We start from the raw sequence: 22,200 nt of genomic DNA, 5'->3' as shown, positions 1-22,200 counted from the left end.
ATCAGATAAGTACAGCAATCTGACACAAATCAATGTATTTTAATAGTGTGGCTGTCAGCAAGAGAAAATAATCATACAAATTTCTGAAGGAGCAGGGCAGCAATTCCTTGATTTATGCACTTAGAGGTTGTTGTGAATTTCAAGATTAATAATGGTGAATGCTATTAGCCTAAAAATGCAGCTCAAGCAGTATGCGTTAATCACTCCGTCTCACTTCATTTGGTTCTCTGCTGCATTGGCTGAAAATTCAAATATAATGAATGTCACTCAATATTGGAGCATAGGTGAGACACGGTATAGTGGGGAGAGGCGTGGATATGAATGGAAAAGACTTACATGATGGGATGAAAGGAGAAGACAGGATAGGGGTCAGATGAAGAAATTAGGTTGAACGGAAATGACAGGCAAGGTGAGGTGAAGGGATGACCGGCCAGGGAAGGCGAGGTGAAAAGATTTTAATGGAGACGTGAAAGTAGCTGTAATGAAGCAGAGATAATGGGGAGTAGTGATAAGTGACAACTGTGAAAAGTGGCAGAGAGACGAATCGAGAGATTAGGAGATTCGTGGAAGTACATCCAGGCGAGACTTTGTAGAGATAGACCAGAGAACTCAAAACCAGTGAGCTTAACATCAGAGCGAAGGAAACTAAATCAGGAAAACAGCAAAGGAGAAAATTAATTTTCTCCATTTAGAGGCAAGGTTGATATGGGATGGTCTGCATAGGTTTGTCAGAGGGCAGGGATCTGGTGGAATTTTTTCAAGGAGGTGACCGAGCGTTTGGATGAGGATGGGGCAGTTGATATAGTTTGAGGATTTCACCAAGACCTTTGACAGCTCGCACATGGAAAAACTGTTAAAGCACATGGGATCCAGGGTAAGTTGGAAAGATGGATCTGAAATAGGTTTAGCGATAGGAGACAAGGTGGTGGTCAAAGGCTGGTTGTGTGATTCAAGCCCTGTGTACAGTGGGGTACCACAGGGATGGATGCTGTGTCCCTTACTGTTTGTAATATTGATAAATGATGCAGATTAGAATGTGGGAGTGATGGATGAGTTCATTTGCTAATGGTATATAAGATTGGCTGGGTGGTTGACAATGAGGAGGAAGGTGTGAGGCTACAGGAGGAGCAGATCAGTGACAGATGGAGTTTACTTCTGATAATTGTGAGGTGATGCACTTTGGAAGAAGGTACAAGACAAGGGAGTACTCAGTGAGTGGCAAGACACTAGAAAGCTCAGAGGGATCTTGGGGTAACTGCCCACTGATCCCTGAAGGTGGCATGATAGATTAATAAGATACTTATGGCAGTATATGGGATGCTTACCTTTATCAGTCATGGCATAGATTATAAGAGCAGGGAATTTTGGAGCTGTATGAAACTTAGGTTAGGCCACAGCTGGAATACTGTGTGCAGTTCTGTTCACCGCACTCTAGGAAGGATGTGATTGCACTGGAAATGGTGCAAAGGTGAGTCACCAGGATGTTGCATTTCAGCCATGAAGAGAGACTGAAACTGAGCTTAGGTTGGTTTCTTTGGAAAGAGAAGGCTGAGGAGGACCTGATAGAGGGGCACGGGCAGGGTAATCAGAAAGCAGCTTAGTTGAATGGTCAAGGAGAAGGGTGCATAACTTTAAAGTTAAAGGCAGGAGGGGACTTGAGGAATTTCCTTTTCACCCAGAGAGTGACAGGGGATCTGAAATGCACTTCCGGGGAGGCAGGATACCTCACAACCTTTAAGTGCTCATCCAAGTACTTTTTGAAGTGTCATAACATTCAAGGTCATGGGCATAGTGCTGGAAAATGGGACTAGTATAGGTAGTGGTACATTTTTAGTAGAACAGCCTTGATCAGCTGAAGGGCTACATGATTTCTAAGAGGGAAAAGGTGAGGAGAGGCAGAGAGAGATTAGGACTGCAGATGAGATGAGTGGAGAAGAGAAATGAGAAATGGGGATAAATAAAGGTGGAAAGAGTTTTGAGATGAGGGGAGTAAGTATTAGTACAGAGAAGCGGGTACATTTGAAGAGATAGTAATTGAGAAGAAGCAAGGAGTGGAGATCAACAGAGAGAGGGTAGGACATATCAGTATATCATTTATCAGAGAAAGGAGGTGTTGACAGAGATTATGAGTTTGAGGAGTGTGTCAAAGAAGCTTTCCGGAGTTGCTACAAAGTATCTTGCAAATGGTACACTCTGTAAATATTATGCGCTGATGATGAAGGGAATGAACGTTTAAGCTAGTGAATTTGGTACTAATTAAGCAGATTGCTTTTTCCTAAAGGTTTTGGACTTCAATTATTGATGCATCTGCAATTTTCCAGACAAGCGAAGAGTATTCCGTCACACTCCTAGCTTGTGCCTTGGGGATAGATAGCTTTGGAAATTGGGAGGAGAAATACTCACTGCAGAAATGCCAACTACTGTCCGGTTCTTGTAGCTATGGTATTTATGTGGCTGGTCAGAGCAGTCTCCAGTCAATGGTAACTCTTAGCATGCTGATGGTAGGGGATTCAACAATGACAATGCCATTGAACGGGACGTGGATTCTCTCATTAGAGGTGGTCATTGACTAGCACTTGTGCTGCATGAAAGTTACTTGTCACTTATCAGCCCTGAATGTTGTATAGTTCTCGTTGCCTGATGGCACCGAGTGTTTGCGAAGGATGCTGAACATTGATAGTCGCACAATGAACATCAGAAACCATTCAATTTCTCACATTACGTTAGAGCGCTGTCATGAAGCAACTGAGGATAGCTGGACCGAGAACATCACCCTGAGAAACTCCAACAATATGTCCTAGGACAGAAATGATTGACTTCTAACATGGTACACGTTGCTGGCTATGACTCCAAATGGTGGAGAATTGTCCCCTGATACCCATTGACTTCAGTTTTTAAAGGTTTCTTGATGCCAAACACCACAAAACATGGTCACATTCCCCTCCCCTTCTGACTGGATGGTACTGGCAGAACCCAGACTGAACATCAATGAACAGATCATGGCTAAGGAAGTGCTGCTTGACAGTATTGTCAATGGCACCTTCCACCACATGGCTGACTTTCCAGTGTAGGCTCATCGGAAGGTTGCTGACTGGATGGAGTAGGACATCTTTTTGGTGGCAGAACATACCTGGGCAGCTTTTCCACTTTGTCAGGTAAATGGCAACATTGTACTGGAACAGCTTGGCTAGAGGGTGGCACCAAGACATCATTATTACAGCCAGCTTATTGTTGGGTTTTAGAGACCATGCTCTGTCCTGTCACACTCAGCCATTGTACGATATCACATGGAGTGAATCAAACTGGCTGAAGTTGGTATCTGTAATGGTGAGCACCTCAGGAGGAGGCCAAGATGAGTTATCTACTTTACACATCTGGCAGTGAAGAAATGAATGGAGGTGGATGGAGGAGTGTGGAGTAGAGGAAGACCACGTGTGAAGAGGAAGTGGAAGCAGTGTCGAGAAGGTTAGAATAGGCAGAGACAGTGTGAGGGGCAAGGCTGGGGGTAGTAGAATGAAGAAGGCAAAGGGCCCGAGACACTGAAATGCATCCGCTGTTTCATTTCATCGTGATGAAAATATCAAGTGTGCAATGGAGTTGAAAATGGCTGCTACCACACAGGGGAAAGTGAGGATAGCAGATGCTGGAGAGTCAGAGTTGATAAAACGTGGTGCTGGAAAAAGCACAGCAGGTCAGGCAGGATCCGAGGAGCAAGAGTCGAGGTTTTGGGCAGGACCCTTCTTCAGGGCTGGGAAGGGGAAAGGGACCTGTGAGATAAAGGGGAGGGGAAGGCATGAGTGTTTCATTCTGTGAGGAAGGGAGGCTTCACTCATGAGCAAGAGAAAGCCTTTCAAAGAAAATACCATCACACAGACACCTTTACAGTACTGGTGGACACTACATGCAGTAAACCTGAGGCATTAACCAACTGTGTGGAATGTGAATCCTGGTCCCAAGCATTCCTGACCACACCATGCAGCATCAGGAACTAGTATTGGCTGTGATGCACAAGCAATCTACTGCAGTCTGGAAAAGGTTTACACCAATTGCCAAGGTAGCAAGCACATTCTATGTTCCCTTAGCCTGCCCATGGTTCAGGAGCTGCTCACATGACAACTTGGCTCATCAAATCTCATGAAGCACCAAGGGTGGCTCACATCTGAACCTTCGTTCTTGCAGTTGGAGCTACACAGACTTGCACACACAGCTGATAAAAAGTTGGGCCGAAGGGCCTGTTTCCACAGTGTAGGGGTGCTATGATCTAAAAGTGAATAGATATTTACAAATATGAGAAAGTATTAATAATGAAGTATCACCTAAGCTATTATTTGCCCTTTTTTCCCTCCCACAGCATCTGAAAGTAGTGCTGGGGTACACAGTTGGGTGCAGGGAGCCTGGACTACACTGGAGCCTATTGCATTTGGAATTTTGGTCAAGGGATATTTGTGTCTAGAAGGCCCAGACAAAGCGAGTGTGTCCTGCCTAGAGGCAGGTGTACTCTGCTGGCTTGAACTCCCACAGTGCTCAGGGTGGCAGACAGGGTGGAGGTGAAAATCCCTGGATTGTTCTGAGAGGACATGTTGGAGGCCTGTATGTGGTTCCTCCTCCACCTGGGTGCCTACTGGCACTGCCATATCTCCTTGTGATGAAGGGACATTTGGAGGTCAAGCGCTTCCTTCACCCTGAACAGCCAACACCTTCCAATGCCTTTGGGGCTGCAAACCCCAGGGGCTAAAGCAATGGATTTCCAATTTGTGCATATATCCCACAGACTCAGAGTTCGGGATCTGACTTTTCATGCCAGCTCCCCTTGCCCTGCCCATAAAGACAACCAGACACAAACATTCCAGAGGCTGTTGTTGTAGTCCTGCAGCTTGTATCTCAGGTTCCCAGTGCCCACAGCAATCCTGCTCCTGTGCATGTAGATGAAGTGCTTAATCCGGACACCATGCAGCTCTCTGCTACCTGCGGCTAAACCAATGCCTGGTCTCTGGCTGTCATCATCCTGTAATGTGTATTCTTTGAAGAGAAATGGCAGTGATGTGCTCTGGACTATAACTCACTAAAGTATCCACTGTGGTGTCAGTATGTGAGATGATGGAAGGCGCAGTAGGGAAGCCTTGCTGGTGCATCCTTTGTAGGCATTCATGGTTTCTCCCTCATTTAAGGGGAGAGAGAGATAGAGATAGTGAGTATTCCGGGTGCATAATTGATGAATTTCTTTCCATTGCAACTACAACCGATGAAAGCCATAATAATACATTTAAGTTGTATATTATGTTTATTCAAATACCATAAACCAACTACTATCATCAGATGTACTTACAAATGGACAAGATTACAACACTAAAAAATTCACTTAGCTAAAACTAAGAACTCTACAGACTAAATGCAAATTGTGAAATTGTAATATATCCCTAATTGTTTTCAACTGCTGCTTCCCTTTTCTCAGCAAATTTTCTTTTTTTTAAAAAATAAACTGTAGTTGAGCCTATAGCTCAGACGGGGGCAATTGTTTGTTATGGGCTAGGGTTGCTGCCAGAAAAGCAGATTTAAGAATAGTGACCAACCTGTAAAGTACAGCTGCCTCTACTCACCACTGTTTCTATGCCAATAGGCTGGCCTCTGGGTGAAAGTGGGGCCTCATCAAATTCTTCCTCTTCTGAGGTGTGCATAGGTAGTCCACCTACCCTGCAGTCTGCAGTTTCCTCTAGAGGGCTGTGGTGTTCTGTCAACGTTGGACTAAGCAGGTCTTCATCACCAGAATCTCCTATGCCGGTCTCCTTGGAGAAATATCGACAGTTCTTCTTGCTGGGCTCCAAAGTCACATCCTCGGTGGAGACGGGAGATTGATCTGCAGCAACAAGCTGTCTATGCAGAAGTCCATTTGGCACCAATACAGAAATAAATACAGCAAAATCAAACGGATAAGTCTGACGATTAATTCCAACCACACAAAAAAAAAATCAAAACATATTCTATGCAAGTAAATTAACATTGCTAATTATAGGGTGACCAGATTTTCAAAATTCTAAAGCAGGAATCACTGAAAAGCCTTGGGAACAAGGGCTCTATGATGATTGACATATTGGTTGTCCAATGGCAGAGCTCAGGTGGAGGCTCAGTTGAAGGTGGGAGGACATGTGATAATATCTGCCAGTCACAATGGACAACTCTACTCTGGAAATCATTTGTCGAAAAGGATGGTGCTGGAAAAAGACAGCATCAAAGGAGCAAGAGATTCAACATTTCGGGCATAAGCCCTTCATCTGGACCGTCAACTCTCCTGCTGTATTTTTTCCGTGCCACTGTTTGACTCAGACTCTCTAGCATCTGCAGTCCTCACTTTCTCCTCTGTGGATCACTTGAAAAGAAGTCATCAGCGTTGAAACTGTTGGTGCCACAAAGATTGTGACAATTTTCTTGGAGATTCAACAGGGTGATGCGGGGGAACAACAAAGTGTCTTCTTCCTGGACCACCCTGTTGGGTCTCCAAAGAAATTCTCAACTTTTTGTGGCAACATGACATGACGGGTGTGTACAAGAACAAGTGAGAAACTTAATAGACTTTTCCTGCCACACCTCAGACCCAAATTTGTTTGTACAAAAAAATGGAAGGTGGTAAAAATTGGAACGTTTGAACCTAGTTGTCAGAAATGCTTGGGTATTCTGGGTCACCCAATGAAAATCTTGATGTCTGGTCACCCTACCAATTTAAAACATTTTCATCTGAACAATTACTTGCTAATGCCAGGCATGTAAATTTCTGTTTTACAATGATACATCCAAGGCTCAGGGTGGTTTGACAGCAGTACTTTTCATCAAAAGCCTATGGAAAGCTGAAAGTACTTTGAAAGGAAAGAGATGTGCATCATTGCAGCTTGTTTCAATAAGCAGTAGCAAAAGTAACCCCAAGTGCATGGGAAGTGGAGGTTACAAAACCAAACCTGATTCAATACCACAGTTACCTGAGGGGAAATTCAAAGGGGTACCTCAAATTACCTCACAGTATACCCAACTTAGACAAGAGGTGAACTTATTTATTTTAAATGGATTAATAACTCTCATTGAAATAGCAAAGTGCGACATTCCAGAGCCAAGAGTTGGATTGGTTACTTCCAAATTCTAGCAGCTGAGAGTTGTATTAAACAAAAACCTCAAATTTCTGAATGTGGCCTTGGACCTTGTGTTTGATATTGTTGCTGATATTCAAACAGTTTTAAAATTAAGTCAGTAATGCAATTGAGAGCAGGACATTGAGCCTATATACTTGGACCTCAATTTCTCATACATTTTAAGGGCTGTCGAGGGAAGGAGTAGTACACCATGGCTGGATTTTGTGCTTTCCTTCCCCTGGTTTCGAGTCTAAATCAGCTGGGTAGAGATGGGAAACAGACATTTTCCAACTCATCTACAGTTTCTGTCAGGAAGGGAAGAGTTGACTACATATACATATATTTAAAATTTATGGAAATAGCTGCGGTGCACTGTCAACACATGCAAACCTTGGAGACATGCTGCACAAAAACACCTGCTTGGCCTCTGTTGCAATGGAGTGAAGGGGAGAGTGACTAATGCTTTGCATTCAAAGAGCCTCCCAATAGGCCACCCAGGCAGAACTCCATTCCAGTTACAGGCAGATCTCAAAGAAGCCACAATGTGACCTCAGAGGTTGGAACTCACTTAGTCAGAACCTGTCATGATGGAGATGCACCCAAATTTTCCGAGAAAGTGGAATATTTGAGCCATTGCATTTAAACCGAAATTACAGCTCAATTTTTGAATTAACTTCAATATTCACACAGATGGTGGTACGTGTATGGAATGAGCCGACAGAGGAAGTGGAGGAGGTTGCTACAATTGCAACATTTAAGAGGAGTAGGAAGGATTTGGAGGGATATGGGCCAGGTGCTGGTAGGTGGGACTAGATTGGATTGGGATATCTGGTCGGCATGGATGGGTTGGACCGAAGGGTCTGTTTCTGTGCTGTACATCTCTAGGACTCTAAAAGTTTCAGGCATTTGCAATTGATTATTTTTCTCCAAGTTAAAATTAAGAAGCAAAAGCTAATAAACTGCCACAAATCTTTGAAATTATAACATATCACAAAGCCACTACATGGATGTTTCGAAGACTAAATTTCCTGCAGAGAAAGTGGTCATCTCCTGCGTTTACATTACAAAGCAGAGATTTAAGAGGGTACATTCATTACATTTGAGGTGGAGAGGGAGTTTCAAGACAATTTAAATCTGGAAAACACCAGAAAGGCAATACAGCATTTGGGTGGGTAGACCTGGAGGATAAGTTCACATTGGTGGTGTTTATGAAACATTTTTCACCATGCACTCCACTCACTTGCAAACTTGACTGAGATACAAAGGCAAGTCAAGTTTTGAGTTTGGTTCCTAGTGTACATCTAATTAGCTGTTAGATACCTAGGTGTAAGTTTGTTCGCTGAGCTGGAGGATTAGTTTTCAGACGTTTCATCACCATACTAGGTAACATCAGTGAGCCTCCAATGAAGCACTGGTGGTATGGCTCACTTTTTAATTTATGTATTCAGGTTTCCTTGGGTTGGTGATGTCATTTCCTGTGATGTCAGTTTCTGTTCTTTTTCTCAGAGGGTGATAAATGGGATCTAAGTTAATGTGTTTGTTGATAGAGTTCTATTTGGAATGCCAAGCTTCTAGGAATTCTCGCACGTGTCTCTGTTTGGCTTGACCGAAGATGGATGTGTTGTCCCACTCGAAGTGGTGTCCTTCCTCATCAGTATGTAAAGATACTAGTGAGTGGGTCATGTCATTTTGTGGCTACCTGATGTCCATGTATCCTGGTGGCCAGTTTGTCCAATGTAGTATTTGTTACAGTTCTTGCAAGGTATTTTGTAAATAACATTAGTTTTGCATGTTGTCTGTATTACGTCTTTCAAGTTCATTAACTGCTGTTTTAGTGTGTTGATGAGCTTATGGGCTACCATGATGTCAAGAGATCGGAGTAATCTGGCAGTCATTTCTGCAGATTTCTCAACAACAAACCCCAACAAGCAGACAAAACACATTCAGAAACCATAGCCACTCTCCCCTACATCAAAGGCATCTGCCAGACTACTCAGACCTTTTGGCATCATGAGGCATGTGTGAGAGTTCCTAGAAGCATGGCACTTTAACCGGAACGCTATCAACAAACACACTGACTTGGATCCTATTTACCACCCCCTTAGAAAGAGAACAGGAACTGACATCATCACACCAAATGACCTTACCAACCCAAGGAAACCTGAACATATAAATAAAAAGCGGGCCATACCACCAGTGCTTCACTGGAGGCTCACTGATGACGTTACCTCATATGGTGATGAAATGTCTGAAAACAAATCCTCCAGCTCAGCAAGCAAACTGACACCCAGAACCTCAACCTGAGCTACAAACCTTCTCCAAATAAATAAAAAAATCACTGTTAGATACCTAATTAACATCATAAATGCTGATTAAAGCTGCTACATTGGTGGTCTTGGCTCAGTATACCTGTGCAGACAATTGCTATTGCTCCAGTGTAAGAATCAGGTTTGGCCATGTTACCAGGCTCAGCCAATATCATGTTGTCTGTGATTCTACATAACGAGCAGAACTTACAATCCAATGAGTACAATGAGAAGGCTAAGGAAGTGTTATGTGTCATTCCGGAATAAGATAAAGACCCTTTTTTCATATGCAAGTCTGATGTCAAAGCAGAGCAGAGCCAAGCACTGAACAGGAATCCAGCAGCTAGATTTTCCACTTTTTCTTTGTAGTCAAGATAAAAAAATATCCAGACCATGATTGTTTGGGAGGGAAGAAAGAAAGAAATTTAGTTAATTCTGTTTATAAATCAGGATTAGGTGTCCGGAGGGTGCTAACCCAACACACAGTATGCCCAATCCATTTCGCAGACACATTGGATGAGAATATTTTAATGTTTCAGTGATGCCGCATGAACCATTTTAAGAATTGGCCAGAAATCAAATTGTTCTGAATATCTAAGAGCCTATGGAATCTAAACAATCTGGCAGAATTACCACAACCTTCCAATGTTCAAAAGTTTAACTCAGGAATGAAGTTCTATCCTGTACTAGTCAATTGGCACTTCAAGTTGTCTTAAGATCTTATGACTGATGAATATAAACCCTTCCGTGGAACTTGAAGTCTTCTTGAAAATCTCCAAAGTCAGATAGATCTACAGTACCTCAGTCTACTTCATTTTTTTACCTACACAAAAGCAATCCTTAATCTACTAATAAGACATTCCTTGACTTTTTCAGAGCCACGTTGCCAATATAATCCAGCTTGTGCTTAACGTTGAGTAATTCTGTACCATGTTCCTAGACATACCAGACATGCAGTGGGTTATCCAAAATTAGTTTCATTTTTCATATAGAAACCCTAAATAATGTTCACTTCATCTAGTCCGGCCTGGATCTGAACCAAAGAAGCAATGGTGGTGTACTAACAGCGTCAAGAAGAGTTCTAAGACTTGACAAAGAATCACATCTGAAATATTAACCACTGTTTTGAACTCATCTTGATGTCCGTTTGAAGAAAAGAATCACTGCTTTTGTTTTAGAGGATAGAGCAACTGAGAATGTGAGTAGATAGGAGGTTGGTCAAAAGAAGGGAGTGGGACAGAGGCTTTGTTAGAAGGTTCTGCACTCATGCCTGGCTAATCTGACTGACTTTTGAGATGTCGTTAATACAGTGGTTAAATTATTTCCTCAGATGGTGATAGGAATGCCGGGGCATGATCTTAAAATTAGAGTTAGACCATTTAGGAGAAAACTTCTCCAACCACCTTTTCACACAAGATGAAGGAGGATCTGACATTTCTTCCTCCAAAGGCCATGAATTTGAGGCAACAAGAGAAATGGAGCAAGCTTGGAGGGTCGAACTGTCTATTACTGTTTCAGAGATCCAAATAGCCAGTATACCTCATCTTCCTCACAGCTCTGTGAGGCAACATGCACATTCTCTCTCTCAGCTCCTCAGAAGGCACTTACTGCCACACATCACTTCCCCACAAAAGTTTCCTCATGTCACCAAGTGCCATTTCACAATAGAGAAAATAAATGGGCAACTTAGAGTACAGCCTGTACCCTATCTCTGCAGTCTGTGAAAGCACTGGAGAACAAACTAAGGTCACACGGTTCCAAAATATCCTTCCATCTACATTTCTCCAAGAGTGCACTACGGAGTTCTGTATCTGGTTGTGTTAGTCTACTCTGGGTTTGGACCTATATACGACTATGTCCATGTGCAACATACTGGGCAACATTAGTGCCAAAGGAATATCATACATCAAGGGGAGTGATTTTCCCACTTCTCAAAAATTTATAATTTGTTTCTAGTGAAGGATGTTACATGGTCTACAATTTTAACATCTTGGCTACATGAATCAGTAAGCACAAAGCCTTGCAGAAACAGCAGTGCCACACATGGAAATGTTCATGATGCAGGCAATTATATGAAGATCTCGTGCAATACCATGGATGAAGTAGCAGCAACTCTAAAAAACAAAAAAAGTAACTGCATCAATACCGGACAATTCATTGCATGCACTTATATTTGCATTGGCACAGGTCTAACCGTTTGACTGGTTTGTCTTCCACCAGGTAATTCCCTATCACTGAACCTCTCTTCAACAGAGGCTTTTTGCTGGGAGAAGTCTGAAAGTGAAAACAAGTCCGCCACAATTAATCTGTGATGGTAAAAGAATTAACATTAAATATTCTCAATAGACAATAATGTATTTTAACAAAACCAAAAAAAAAAGCAAAATCATCCTCAGCATCCCAAAGGCTCTCAGTCTTTCTGCCAATCAATCACCTCCTCCTTACTTTTTCTGTATTGATCATTGCAGCAAGGTTTTGTGCCACTGGAACTATTATTAAAAAAAAGACTTAGAATGTCACATAGCCTGGCCTGAAGTGGCACCAATACCTGCAAATTGTTGTCTAGCAAGTGGCTTTGCCAATTTGAAATGACAGAATAATGGGGGTGAGGGAAGTGATGGCCTAGTGGTAATAATCACTGAAATGTTAATCCAGAGACCTAAGTAATGTTCTGGACAACCAAGTTCAAATCCCACCACAGATGGTGAAATTTGAATTTAATTTAAAACAAACAAATCTGGAATTAAGAATCTAATGATGACCATGAATCCATTGTGGATTTTTGGAGAAACCCATCAGTAATGTCTTTTAGGGAGGGAAAATGCCATCCTTACTTGGGCTGGCCTACCTGTGATTCCAGACCCACAAATGTGGTTGACTCTTAACTGTCCTCTGGGCAATCAAGGATCGGCAATAAATACTGGCCTGGCCAACGATGCCCTCATCCATGAACTACTTTTTAAAAAAAAACACAAGGGTGTAAATCCTGACAAAGTATATGAATACCCTGCTTCGAAATGCCACTATTTCACTGGTCATTATTAAAGTTATGCAACCTTTTAAACAATTGGAATGAAAAGGCTTGCAGTTTCCCAGTGTCTGTGACACCATTCCTTCTTCAAACAGATACCAAAAAGGGAAAAATTTCCTATTCGCAAGGCAGGTTACAGTGAACACTTTTCACTACGTCTCAATAGGTCAAAATATTTCTGGTATGAAAGAGATTCCAGACCAGACTTCGGCAGGAATGAAGTGAATATTAAAAGAAAGGGAATCAGAGAATCCTGTGTCCCAATAATGTCTTCAGTACAGTTCAGTTTCATGGCGAAGCTTTACATAATTCAAATCCACACCCTTCATTTCCAAATCCCAGTGAAAATATACAGGAAGACTGCTATGCTTAAGGAAAGTCATGGTGATCAGAGAGTGCGAAGATTTAATGCTGGTATTTTCAAAGAGGTGGAAACTGTAAACCAACTGTTCACATCAGTTTAAAGCAGATAATTTATTCAGTGTTCGGTCTTCTGGACTCTGGTAGTATCATGCAATTACATCTGGATAGTTTGGGTAGACCTTTTTTTGGTTTTAAAAAAAAAAGTGCCTCTGAGCAATGTTCAGCAAATGACAACAGCCAAACATATATAGAAACACAAAAATCAGAACAAACTTGGTCCAGTGCTGGGTAAAACAGTTGTAAAAAACTGATGATCAAGAGTTTGATCTGTCCACTTCAAGAGCAAGGCATTAGAGGATACAATCGTAAAATATTGCACTTGCTGGAAATTTGAAATACACACATGAAATTTTGGAAAAGCTCAGCAAGTCAGGAAGTATCTGTGGAAGGAGGAGAGTTAATGCTTCAAGCTGATACGCCAATGCATTAAAAAGCACTCATTTCTTTTAACCAGTTCATGCTAAAACACCTAAAGATAGGGACAGTAAAAATTTCCAAGTTTATTCACACCACATTCAAATTTAATTTGACTTCCTAAGAGTCAATGATCATCCCCAACATAATCTCTCCACCTTGAATTTTCTTGGAAACATTTGCAACTTATTGGAAACCAACATGCTGTTTCTAACAATGACCCTAGATTCCCTTTGACTATTCAGTCATGACTGTCTATTATCTGATATATTAATCGCCTGAATCCAATATCAGCCTGTAACATGTTTCTGACGTTTCAGAACAAATGAGCCCGATTTAAAATCTTACAAAGTCCACTCATTGGTGCACAACATTAAAATCAGGCTTAATGTGCTGACTTCATACCATCTATGGGGAAATGTGCCTGTTCAAAGTACCATTAGGAAAAATGGCTATGTCCTGCATGCAATTAAATCTAGCCATTAGTTTAAATGGCAAGAACAGAGACAAAGACCATGAGCACAATACTAGAAAATTACCCCTCAATAGTAAATGGATGCTGTTCCATGACTTATTAGGTTGGTCATTATTTTATGGATTACCTGATTTTTGAAAAATGCTTCCTTAAAGCATTTCACTCATTTAAATACCTCATCTGGCAGAAACTTGCCTAACACTCATGCAAGTTCCTGACCTACTATATCAGAGGTGATAGATAAATGCAAATTGTCATTGTTTATCTCAGCATTTGATTGGAAACATTTCATTCCTTTATTAGTGTCAGACGAAAGCTGTGCTAGAAATGTTGCAAATTAAAACAAATATTGCAAAGTTTGTTCACATCATAAAACTTTATTATCAAAAGACCAGTGTGTTGGGGATTCCCTCAAATAATCTTATACATAGCAGTATTCATTTATAATTTCTTCATCAAAATATTTACACGTTATGTCATACTTTAGCACTCTAACAATTTGGCATTTTCTGCAATTAAATGATTCAATATATTTTTAATATTTGTGCATGACTACACATTTATAACTTTTTGTCTGAATTATATAATAAGTTTAATTTATCATATATTTGATCTTGAACTAATCATTTCACCACCCCAAAATGTCTATTATATCAGATGTTAGGAATATTTTAATATACCATAATTTGATCATGAGGGTCAAAGTTGCTAAACTTGCTCTCTCTAAAAGGACTAGAAAGGGTGAGGTGTTGTACAGGGCACCCTCAATTATCCAAACAACCCAGGTGGAAAGTATTTTGTTCAGATCAACTGTTCGGATAATGTGGTTTACCTAAGCACTGGGACCGTGAGATCTTGTTCGGATAATCGAGGTTGTACTGGAGCTGGTCAGGATAAAGTAGCAATCTAGAATTTTAAATATAGAAGATATCACAAATAAAATATTCTAATCTGAGTTTTAAGTAGAATTGGAGAAAGGATTGTATGCAGAAGAGAACTAAAAAGCAATGACGAGAGAGAGAGAGAGCGAGAGCGAGAGCGCGAGAACGAGAGATCAAACCTCCCTTCTTGCCTAGGGTTTGGTACCACATAATGCAAATATCATGCTGAGTCAAACATGATTTATAAACAATGGTTCTCAGTTGGTACCCTGCATCTCCTATGCACTTTCTAAAACTTAACTGAAGCATGTCAGGAGTGTAGATACTCCCTTAGAACATTCCTATTGTAACTCGCCAGGCAGAGAGCTCAGTGTTGTATGTATACAGCGTTCACACTGCTCCGATTGTGACACAGCTACAGTTCATAAGAATCAGTACATAGACAGCACAAATACACTAGAAGAAACCTATCAATATTCCATTATTAATACTGAACCTCAGGGGAAAAAAGTGCAGGGTTATACACAACTACAGTTTAATGTGCACAGGGGGGAAAAAAGCACCAAAGATTAAAATAGTTAACTATTTGTTTTCCTCTCTACACAAACAATAATTGAGAATGATGTTGGCAACAAGGTTTGAAGAGATATGGGCCAGGACCAGGCAGGTGGGGGCCGGTTTAGTTTGGAATTATGTTCAGCATGGACTGGTTGGATCGAAGGGTCTGTTTCCATGCTGTATTACTTAATGACTCTATGACAGATCACAATGAGATCAGAGAGAAATCACCAAATGGCAGGCTGTACAACCAAGTTTCTTAAAAAGATAGAATTCTGAGGTGATATTCTTCCTTCCCATTGGTCTGTTGTCAATCAAACAATTCCTTGCAGAAATCTTAATTGCTAGAGATTGAATCTACAAGTTATTCAAATCATTTCTACCTAAGAATCTAAAGGCTAATAATGTAAATTATATGCAACACATTAAGAATTAATTGTTTGCAAGAGACCTCTCGAGAAATAGAAAGTGACCTGAGGCAAATTAAAGAAATAATTGCTTCCCCCATCTCAAAAGATGAGGAAATATCCTTGTAACGTAGCTCCTAGATCTGAAGTTGCAAAAAAAAATCCAGTTTCAAGACAGTGAGCAATGAATTTATACAGCATTCATTTCACCCCCAGAGTAGGAATGGAGATATTTTAAGTGAAGTCATTTTCCAATATTTCTTATTAAAATCTACACATACAGCTGTGGAACAGTTCCCTTATGTACATAAAAGGATGAACTTATACATGAACTTGCTCGTCGAGCACTTTCAGAGATGGCAAAGAACTTTTTTTGGACAGTTTCAATTCAGGGTCCTCAAAATATTCTGAGCAAGCCACTTGAGCAAATTCAGCCATATTGAACCTGGTCATTGCTCTGCATGGTCAACAAAGGTGCAACAATGTATATGAAGCCAGACTCTAACTTTGCCAAAGAATCCAAAATCCAATCAATCAATCAGTATTCAAAAAAAAAAGCCAGAAGACATAAGAGCTAAGGTAGGCCATTCAGCCCATAGAGTTGGTTCTGCCATTCATTGAGATCATGGCTGATCTGAGAACCACTTTCCTCCCTTCTCCCCATAAGCCTGGACTCCTTTCCTCATTAAAATGTTTGTCTATGACAGCCCTGAATACCCTTAAAGACCCCCAACATCAACAGCCCTCTGCGGTAAAGAATTCCACAATTCACTACCCTCAGAGATTAAATTCCTCTTTATCTCTATCTTAAATGTGTGGTCTCTTACTCAGATTATACCATCTAGTCCTAGATTCAGCCACAAGAGGCAACAATCTCTCTGCACCTACCCTGGGAAGTCTCCTAAGGCACTTTGTATCTTTCAACAAAGTTGCCTTGTCATTCTTCTAAACTCCAACAAGTTCATTTTACTCAACCTCTCCTCTTAAGACAGGTCCTCTGAGCTGAGTATCAGCCTAGTGAACTTTCTCATCAGCCTCCAATGCCAGTGTAACTTTCCATAGAGACAGGGCCAAAACAAATTGTATTCTGGTTGTGGTCTGTGCAGTGCCTTGAGTAGTTTCAGCAAAAACAAAAAACAACCCTATTGTACACTCCATTCCCTTTGAAATAAACATCAAAATTTCATTTACCGTCCCAATTACCTGCTGGACTGGATGGTAGCTTTTGATGTTTTATTGTCGAGGACTTCCAACTCCAGTTTCTGTAGCTTTTGACAGTCCTTCACCATTTAAATAATACTCAGCTCTGCTATTCTTCCTGCATAAGTGCACAACAATCCATTTTCCCACATTTTTGCCCACTTGCTTAACCAGTCTATAGGCCTCTACAAACTCTGCCAACCTACCACTTGACTTCCCATCCATGTTTGTGTATTCCAGAAACCTGGCTAGTACATACATTTTCCTCATCTGAGTATGAACAAAAATTGCACACAATTGTAGCCCCAGCACTGATGCCGGTGTTAAACATTGCTATTCGTGGGCAGCACACTGCCTCAGTGGTTAGCACTGCTGCCTCATGGCGCCAGGGACCCGGGTTCAATTCTAGCTTCGGGCGACTGTCTGTGTGGAGTTTGTACATTCTCCCAGTGTCTGCATGGGTTTTCTCCGGGTGCTCCAGTTTCCTTCCACAATCCAAAGATGTGCAGGTTAGGTGAATTGACTATGCTAAATTGCCCATAGTGTAGGTTATTAGTCAAGGGTAAATATAGGGTAGGGGGATGGGTTACTCTTTGGAGGGTTGGTGTGGACTTGTTGGGCCAAAGGGCCTGTTTACACACCATAGGGGTTCTAATTCTATCCTGAAAATGACTCCCGTACCTCAACTTTCTGCCTTCTATTTGTTAACCAATACTCTATCCATGCTAATGTAATACCACCAGCACCATCTTGTGTTTCTCTCCTTCTGGAAATTGTCAGGATGTGCATGGAAATTAAAATGCTAAAAATTGAGGGGAATAAAAGACCACTGAAAAACAAAATGACCACTGAATGACCAAATGCTAGCTATCTTCTTTGAGGCCCAGTCCTCATATCAAGTCTGATATAGCCAACTTGCGATTGACATTTATGACAATTTGCTTGGCTTTTGTCTGTCTACACGATCAACTTTGAGCAATGTCGGAAGAAGAACTGGTCTTTTGTTGCAAGGAAACGTCTATTGTGCACAATGAGTCATCATGTTTTCACATTTGGTATAAAGCTGCGACATCAAAAAGTGATATTTTGTCTACCTCTGAAAAATCTTTGGTTGGAAGATAGGGGTCCCTTGCTCTCAAGGGGCAGTCACCTTTCCTGTAGTCCTATTCTCTCTCCATTCTGGTCCAGTTCCAGTCTTGCTGCTGCTCCCTGGCTGGGCTTGCTCACACCATTGCTGTTTCTCCCTCACAGCCTCAGTTTGTGGTGCCCCAATGCCTTCTCCTCAATCTCACTGAGCCCATATCCCAGTCACAAAGACCTGAAGGCAACAGCAAAGAAGGAGACTCTCTCCATCACCAGCCTGGAGTCCAGAGTTTCGCAAACTCATTTCAGGACCAAAATGGAAACACGAAGCAAATGATCTACAGGGAGAGTTTTGTACAGGATGCAGACAAATGTGGGACAGTCTCATAACTGGTCACCCACGTACAAAGCTCACAGTTTAGCACAGGCAACGCAGTGTGCAAGATGCATAGGGACAGCACGAGGTGATGTACAGAGGCCTCCAAAATTTACATTGTCTGTGGAGAACAAGAGAAAAACTTCAACAGGAAAGGAGATCGAAACAAAAGGAAAGCGCCCATTGTCTGAGAGGAAATCAGTTTAAACTGTCCTATCCAGGAATCTGCTGGTGAAAATGAAAACTGATTTATTGGTCCCTAATTATAGAGAGAAAAAAAAACATCTTCTAGGTTACCCAACATGTCCAAAACATCCAAGTATAAACAGCCACAGAAACACTACTGGTAACAACATATAACTACATCCATCAGTACAGCAGCTTTTGGTTTCTTGAAACACTTAATAAACAGTTGTGATATCTATGTATATATACACACACATACATGTAAAAACTTCCATCCTCTATATTAACATACTTAACAAATATCAACACACCTATATTTAACTCCATGCCGCCAACTGGACTTGTGATAGCTGAGCATATTAGCAACCTCTGTTTATAAACTGTGTTTATAAGATGTAGCAGCGGCTGAAACTTTTGGTAACTAATTGGCCTCATTGCAAAATATTCAAGTAACAGATGCTATAACTATTTCTTTCATACAATTACGGACATACAAAAATACATCTTAAAGGTGTAGCTTTCCATCAAAATTAGTGTATAGATAGAAAAAGGCTACACAATCCATGAATAAATTTGTTCTAGCCAAAGATGTCATATTATGATCAGTTCCTTGCTGCACATTGCAACTGATAACTATCAATCCTTGTGACTACGGAGAATCTAATTTCTATCAGCAAGTGCAAATAATGTGCTTACATTCATGAAAAATGAAGCCATCTTAAAAGGTGGCCTGACATTTTTCCAAGTGAGATTCACTCCTTTGAGTTAAAGCAGATTTAACCCACTCTGAAAGTAACCAACACTGTGCAAACTAAATGGCTTGGTATTTATCCATCCTGCTCTTTAGCACCCACATAATGATACAGCTGGACAGGCGTGGAGTTTGGCTGCGCTGGTTTACAGTGGCCCCAGGGAGTACAGCGTGGTCCCACAGGAGAGCAGCCACAGCAACAGCAGCAGCAGCAGCAATTGTCACGTCTCTGCATTACAAGTCGCTTTTTGAGACTAACCAGCTTCTTGGCTTCATAGGCATCCCTTTCATCTCGGAGTTTCTTGTTCATCTCCCTGATTGGGGGAAAAAAAAGGATCAAAAAGGATCGACTTGCAGTTAAGTAGCCATATACATGCCTTTCTCCACATAGTTAGTCCCTCCAATGTTTACAAATACTCAATGTCACTCCCTGAGTCACCATTCTGGGATGATCTCCTAATTTCAGATCCATTACAATGGTGCTCGCTTAAAAGCTTCACATCTTCAGAGTTACACGGTTCTATGATTTTGGCCATATAGAAGCACCCTTGAGAAAAAAAAATAAAATACTGTGGAAGCTGCAAATCTGTAATACAAAAAAAAACAGTGCTGGAGAAACTCAGCAGGATGCTTCTTTTGAGAGAGAAGCAGAGTTAACAGTTAGAGCTCAATATAACTACTGGATTCAAAACGTTAATCGTTTCTCTCTTCAACACTTTGGGTTTATAATTTATAAAAGCACCCATTACTATTTGATGGAACCATTATTCAAAGGGCATGTTTAATCTATTATGGGGATGGAGAGAAGTGGGGGTGATTGTAACAGTCTTCCTATCCAAAGTAGTGGAGCCATTGACTATTACTGCATCATTCTGCCCTTTAAGTATCATACAGCTTCAGTACATTTGCCTGCTGTGCTAGCACATGCCCATCCTCCTGCAGTGAGTGCGACAACAGGGTGACTCCACTGGGACAGACTCCATCACAGTGACAGGATGGCATATTTTCCACAATATACAAGCAAAATGGATACGAAGTAAAAACAGATACATTCAGTTCAAACACAAATCAACTATGACATGATGGAACAACTACACAGACGTAAGGGGCTAAATGGTTACTTATTTCAATTTCCCATTTTCCCCACGAAAGAGAAATACTTCTTTCATTACTTTCATTTCCATGCATAAAACAGATAAGAGTTCAACACGGTGAACATCAAGTTAACATTTCCATTAATATTTTGATAAATTTAATACATAGGTTGAAAAATGCCTAGAGCAGCAAGAAAATGACCCAAAAGATATTATCTATCAAACAGCTTCTTTATCACAAGAGTAAAACATTATGCAATTAAAATTGTATCTTTTGAAAAAGCAACATTCAAGGTTTGTGCTACGTCTTTTAGACTCCTGCCATCAATCACCTGAGAAGTTCTAGTTGTCTCAGTAGACTCTCTCTTTCCTTTTGCATGTTCTTTGACACCTTCAGGATATCCCTGTTCACAGAAAAAAAAACGATTAATTGTATCAAGACCTTATCTTTACAGCAGGAGTTTGAGATTAGCCCAACCACATGGAAGTTCCATGGAAGGTATCGTAGCTATGTTTTGTCACAAATTACATGCTGTTAGCTTTGAGGTGCAGACCAACTCTTCCCTATCCCTCTCCATCACTGAGAACGTTCACTCATTGATAGAAATGGAGCCAACACTCACCTGAACAGGAGTCTCAAAGCCTCGGCAAATCTATTAGATTTAGGCAACTCAATGTTTTAACTTCCCTACTACTGATTGGACAGGGGACTGAGAAATAGAACCTGAGGCCTTCCCTCTTTTCATGTCCAGTCAGTGTCACACCAGCTATCCAGCAGATTAGGTAATTTTCTTGGGGAAACATTTTATTTTTAGAAATACAAACAGCAATGATGAATGGTAACGTCACACAAAGGCATGTACACAAAGCCTTGAACAGTGCAAGAGAGTAATGTATCTTGCATGTCACTTGACTCAATGTTGTGTCTTCAGCATATACTTAATACCTGATCGGAGATGGCCTTGCAAACCTGTCAGCCGTATCACAACAGAAGATGGCTCATCGTCACCATCTCAGGGAACTAAGGGTGGACACTACATGCTGGCCTCACCAGTGATGAATACCAAGAAATGAATAATGAACTGACAGTTTCAGAGCTTCGAGTTGACCAGATGTGGTAGAGTAAACCAAACAAACAATCTACGTGTGGAACCGCAAGAGATGAGAAAGATACCAAATGAGTATTTTACATCAGTATTTACTGTAGAGAAGGATATGAAAGCTAGAGAACTTAGCGGAGAATAAATAGCGATATCTTGAAAAGTGTCCATATTTCAGAGGTGATGGTGTTGGATGTCTTAAAACGCACAAGGTGGATAAATACCTGGGGTCTGATCAGATGTATCCCAGAACATTAGAAAGCTAGGGAAATGATTGCTAGGCTCTTGCTGAGATATTCATGTCATCAATGGCAGTGAGTGAGGTGCCGGAAGACTGGAGGATGGCTAATGTGGTGCCATTTTTTTTAAGAAAGCTGATAAGGAAATGCCAGGGAACTACAGACCAGTGGTGAGCTTCCTGGAGTTCAGGAGACTCTGAAGGACAGGACTTGCATGTATTTGGAAAGACAAGGACTCATTCGGATAGTCAACAGGCATTGTGGATGGGAAATCATGTCTCACTAACTTGATTGAGGTTGTTGAATAAGCAACAATGAAGATTGAAGGCAGAGCAGTGGATGTTCTCAATATGGACTTCAGCAAGGCGTTCAACAAGGTTCCACTTGGGAGACTGGTTAGCAAGGTTACAACACATGGAATCCAGGGAGAGTTAGTCAATTGGAGACAAAAATTGGCTCTAAGGCCGGAGTCAGAAGTTGGTGGTGGAAGGTTATTTTTCAGGCTGAAGGCCTGTGACTAGCAACGTGCCACAAGGTTGGTGCTCAGTCCACAGGTTTTCA

General features: G+C 41.2%; 2 protein-coding genes across 2 annotated transcripts in view; both read right to left on the bottom strand.

Moving 5' to 3' along the window:
• LOC122558105 (EF-hand calcium-binding domain-containing protein 4B-like) overlaps positions 1-1,338 on the bottom strand; it is a 17,509-nt gene extending 16,171 nt beyond the window's left edge. Inside the window, exon 1 of the mRNA XM_043706425.1 lies at positions 1,326-1,338. Within this exon, the coding sequence (XP_043562360.1) occupies positions 1,326-1,338 (13 nt within the window). The remainder of the gene's footprint in view (positions 1-1,325) is intronic.
• Positions 1,339-4,795: 3,457 nt separating this feature from the next.
• Positions 4,796-22,200, bottom strand: part of LOC122558104 (EF-hand calcium-binding domain-containing protein 4A-like) — a 113,020-nt gene continuing 95,615 nt past the window's right edge. Inside the window, exons 9-13 of the mRNA XM_043706424.1 lie at positions 20,633-20,704; positions 19,466-19,520; positions 11,616-11,695; positions 5,598-5,871; positions 4,796-5,005 (exon numbers count right to left, since the gene is read on the bottom strand). Coding sequence (XP_043562359.1) covers positions 4,796-5,005; positions 5,598-5,871; positions 11,616-11,695; positions 19,466-19,520; positions 20,633-20,704 — 691 coding nt within the window. The remainder of the gene's footprint in view (positions 5,006-5,597; positions 5,872-11,615; positions 11,696-19,465; positions 19,521-20,632; positions 20,705-22,200) is intronic.

Source organism: Chiloscyllium plagiosum, chromosome 16 (assembly GCF_004010195.1).
Source record: "Chiloscyllium plagiosum isolate BGI_BamShark_2017 chromosome 16, ASM401019v2, whole genome shotgun sequence".
In the NCBI taxonomy this organism is placed as follows: Eukaryota; Metazoa; Chordata; class Chondrichthyes; order Orectolobiformes; family Hemiscylliidae; genus Chiloscyllium; species Chiloscyllium plagiosum.
The sequence above is the reverse complement of the archived record's forward strand: the minus strand, read 5'-3'. Positions and strand labels throughout refer to the sequence as shown.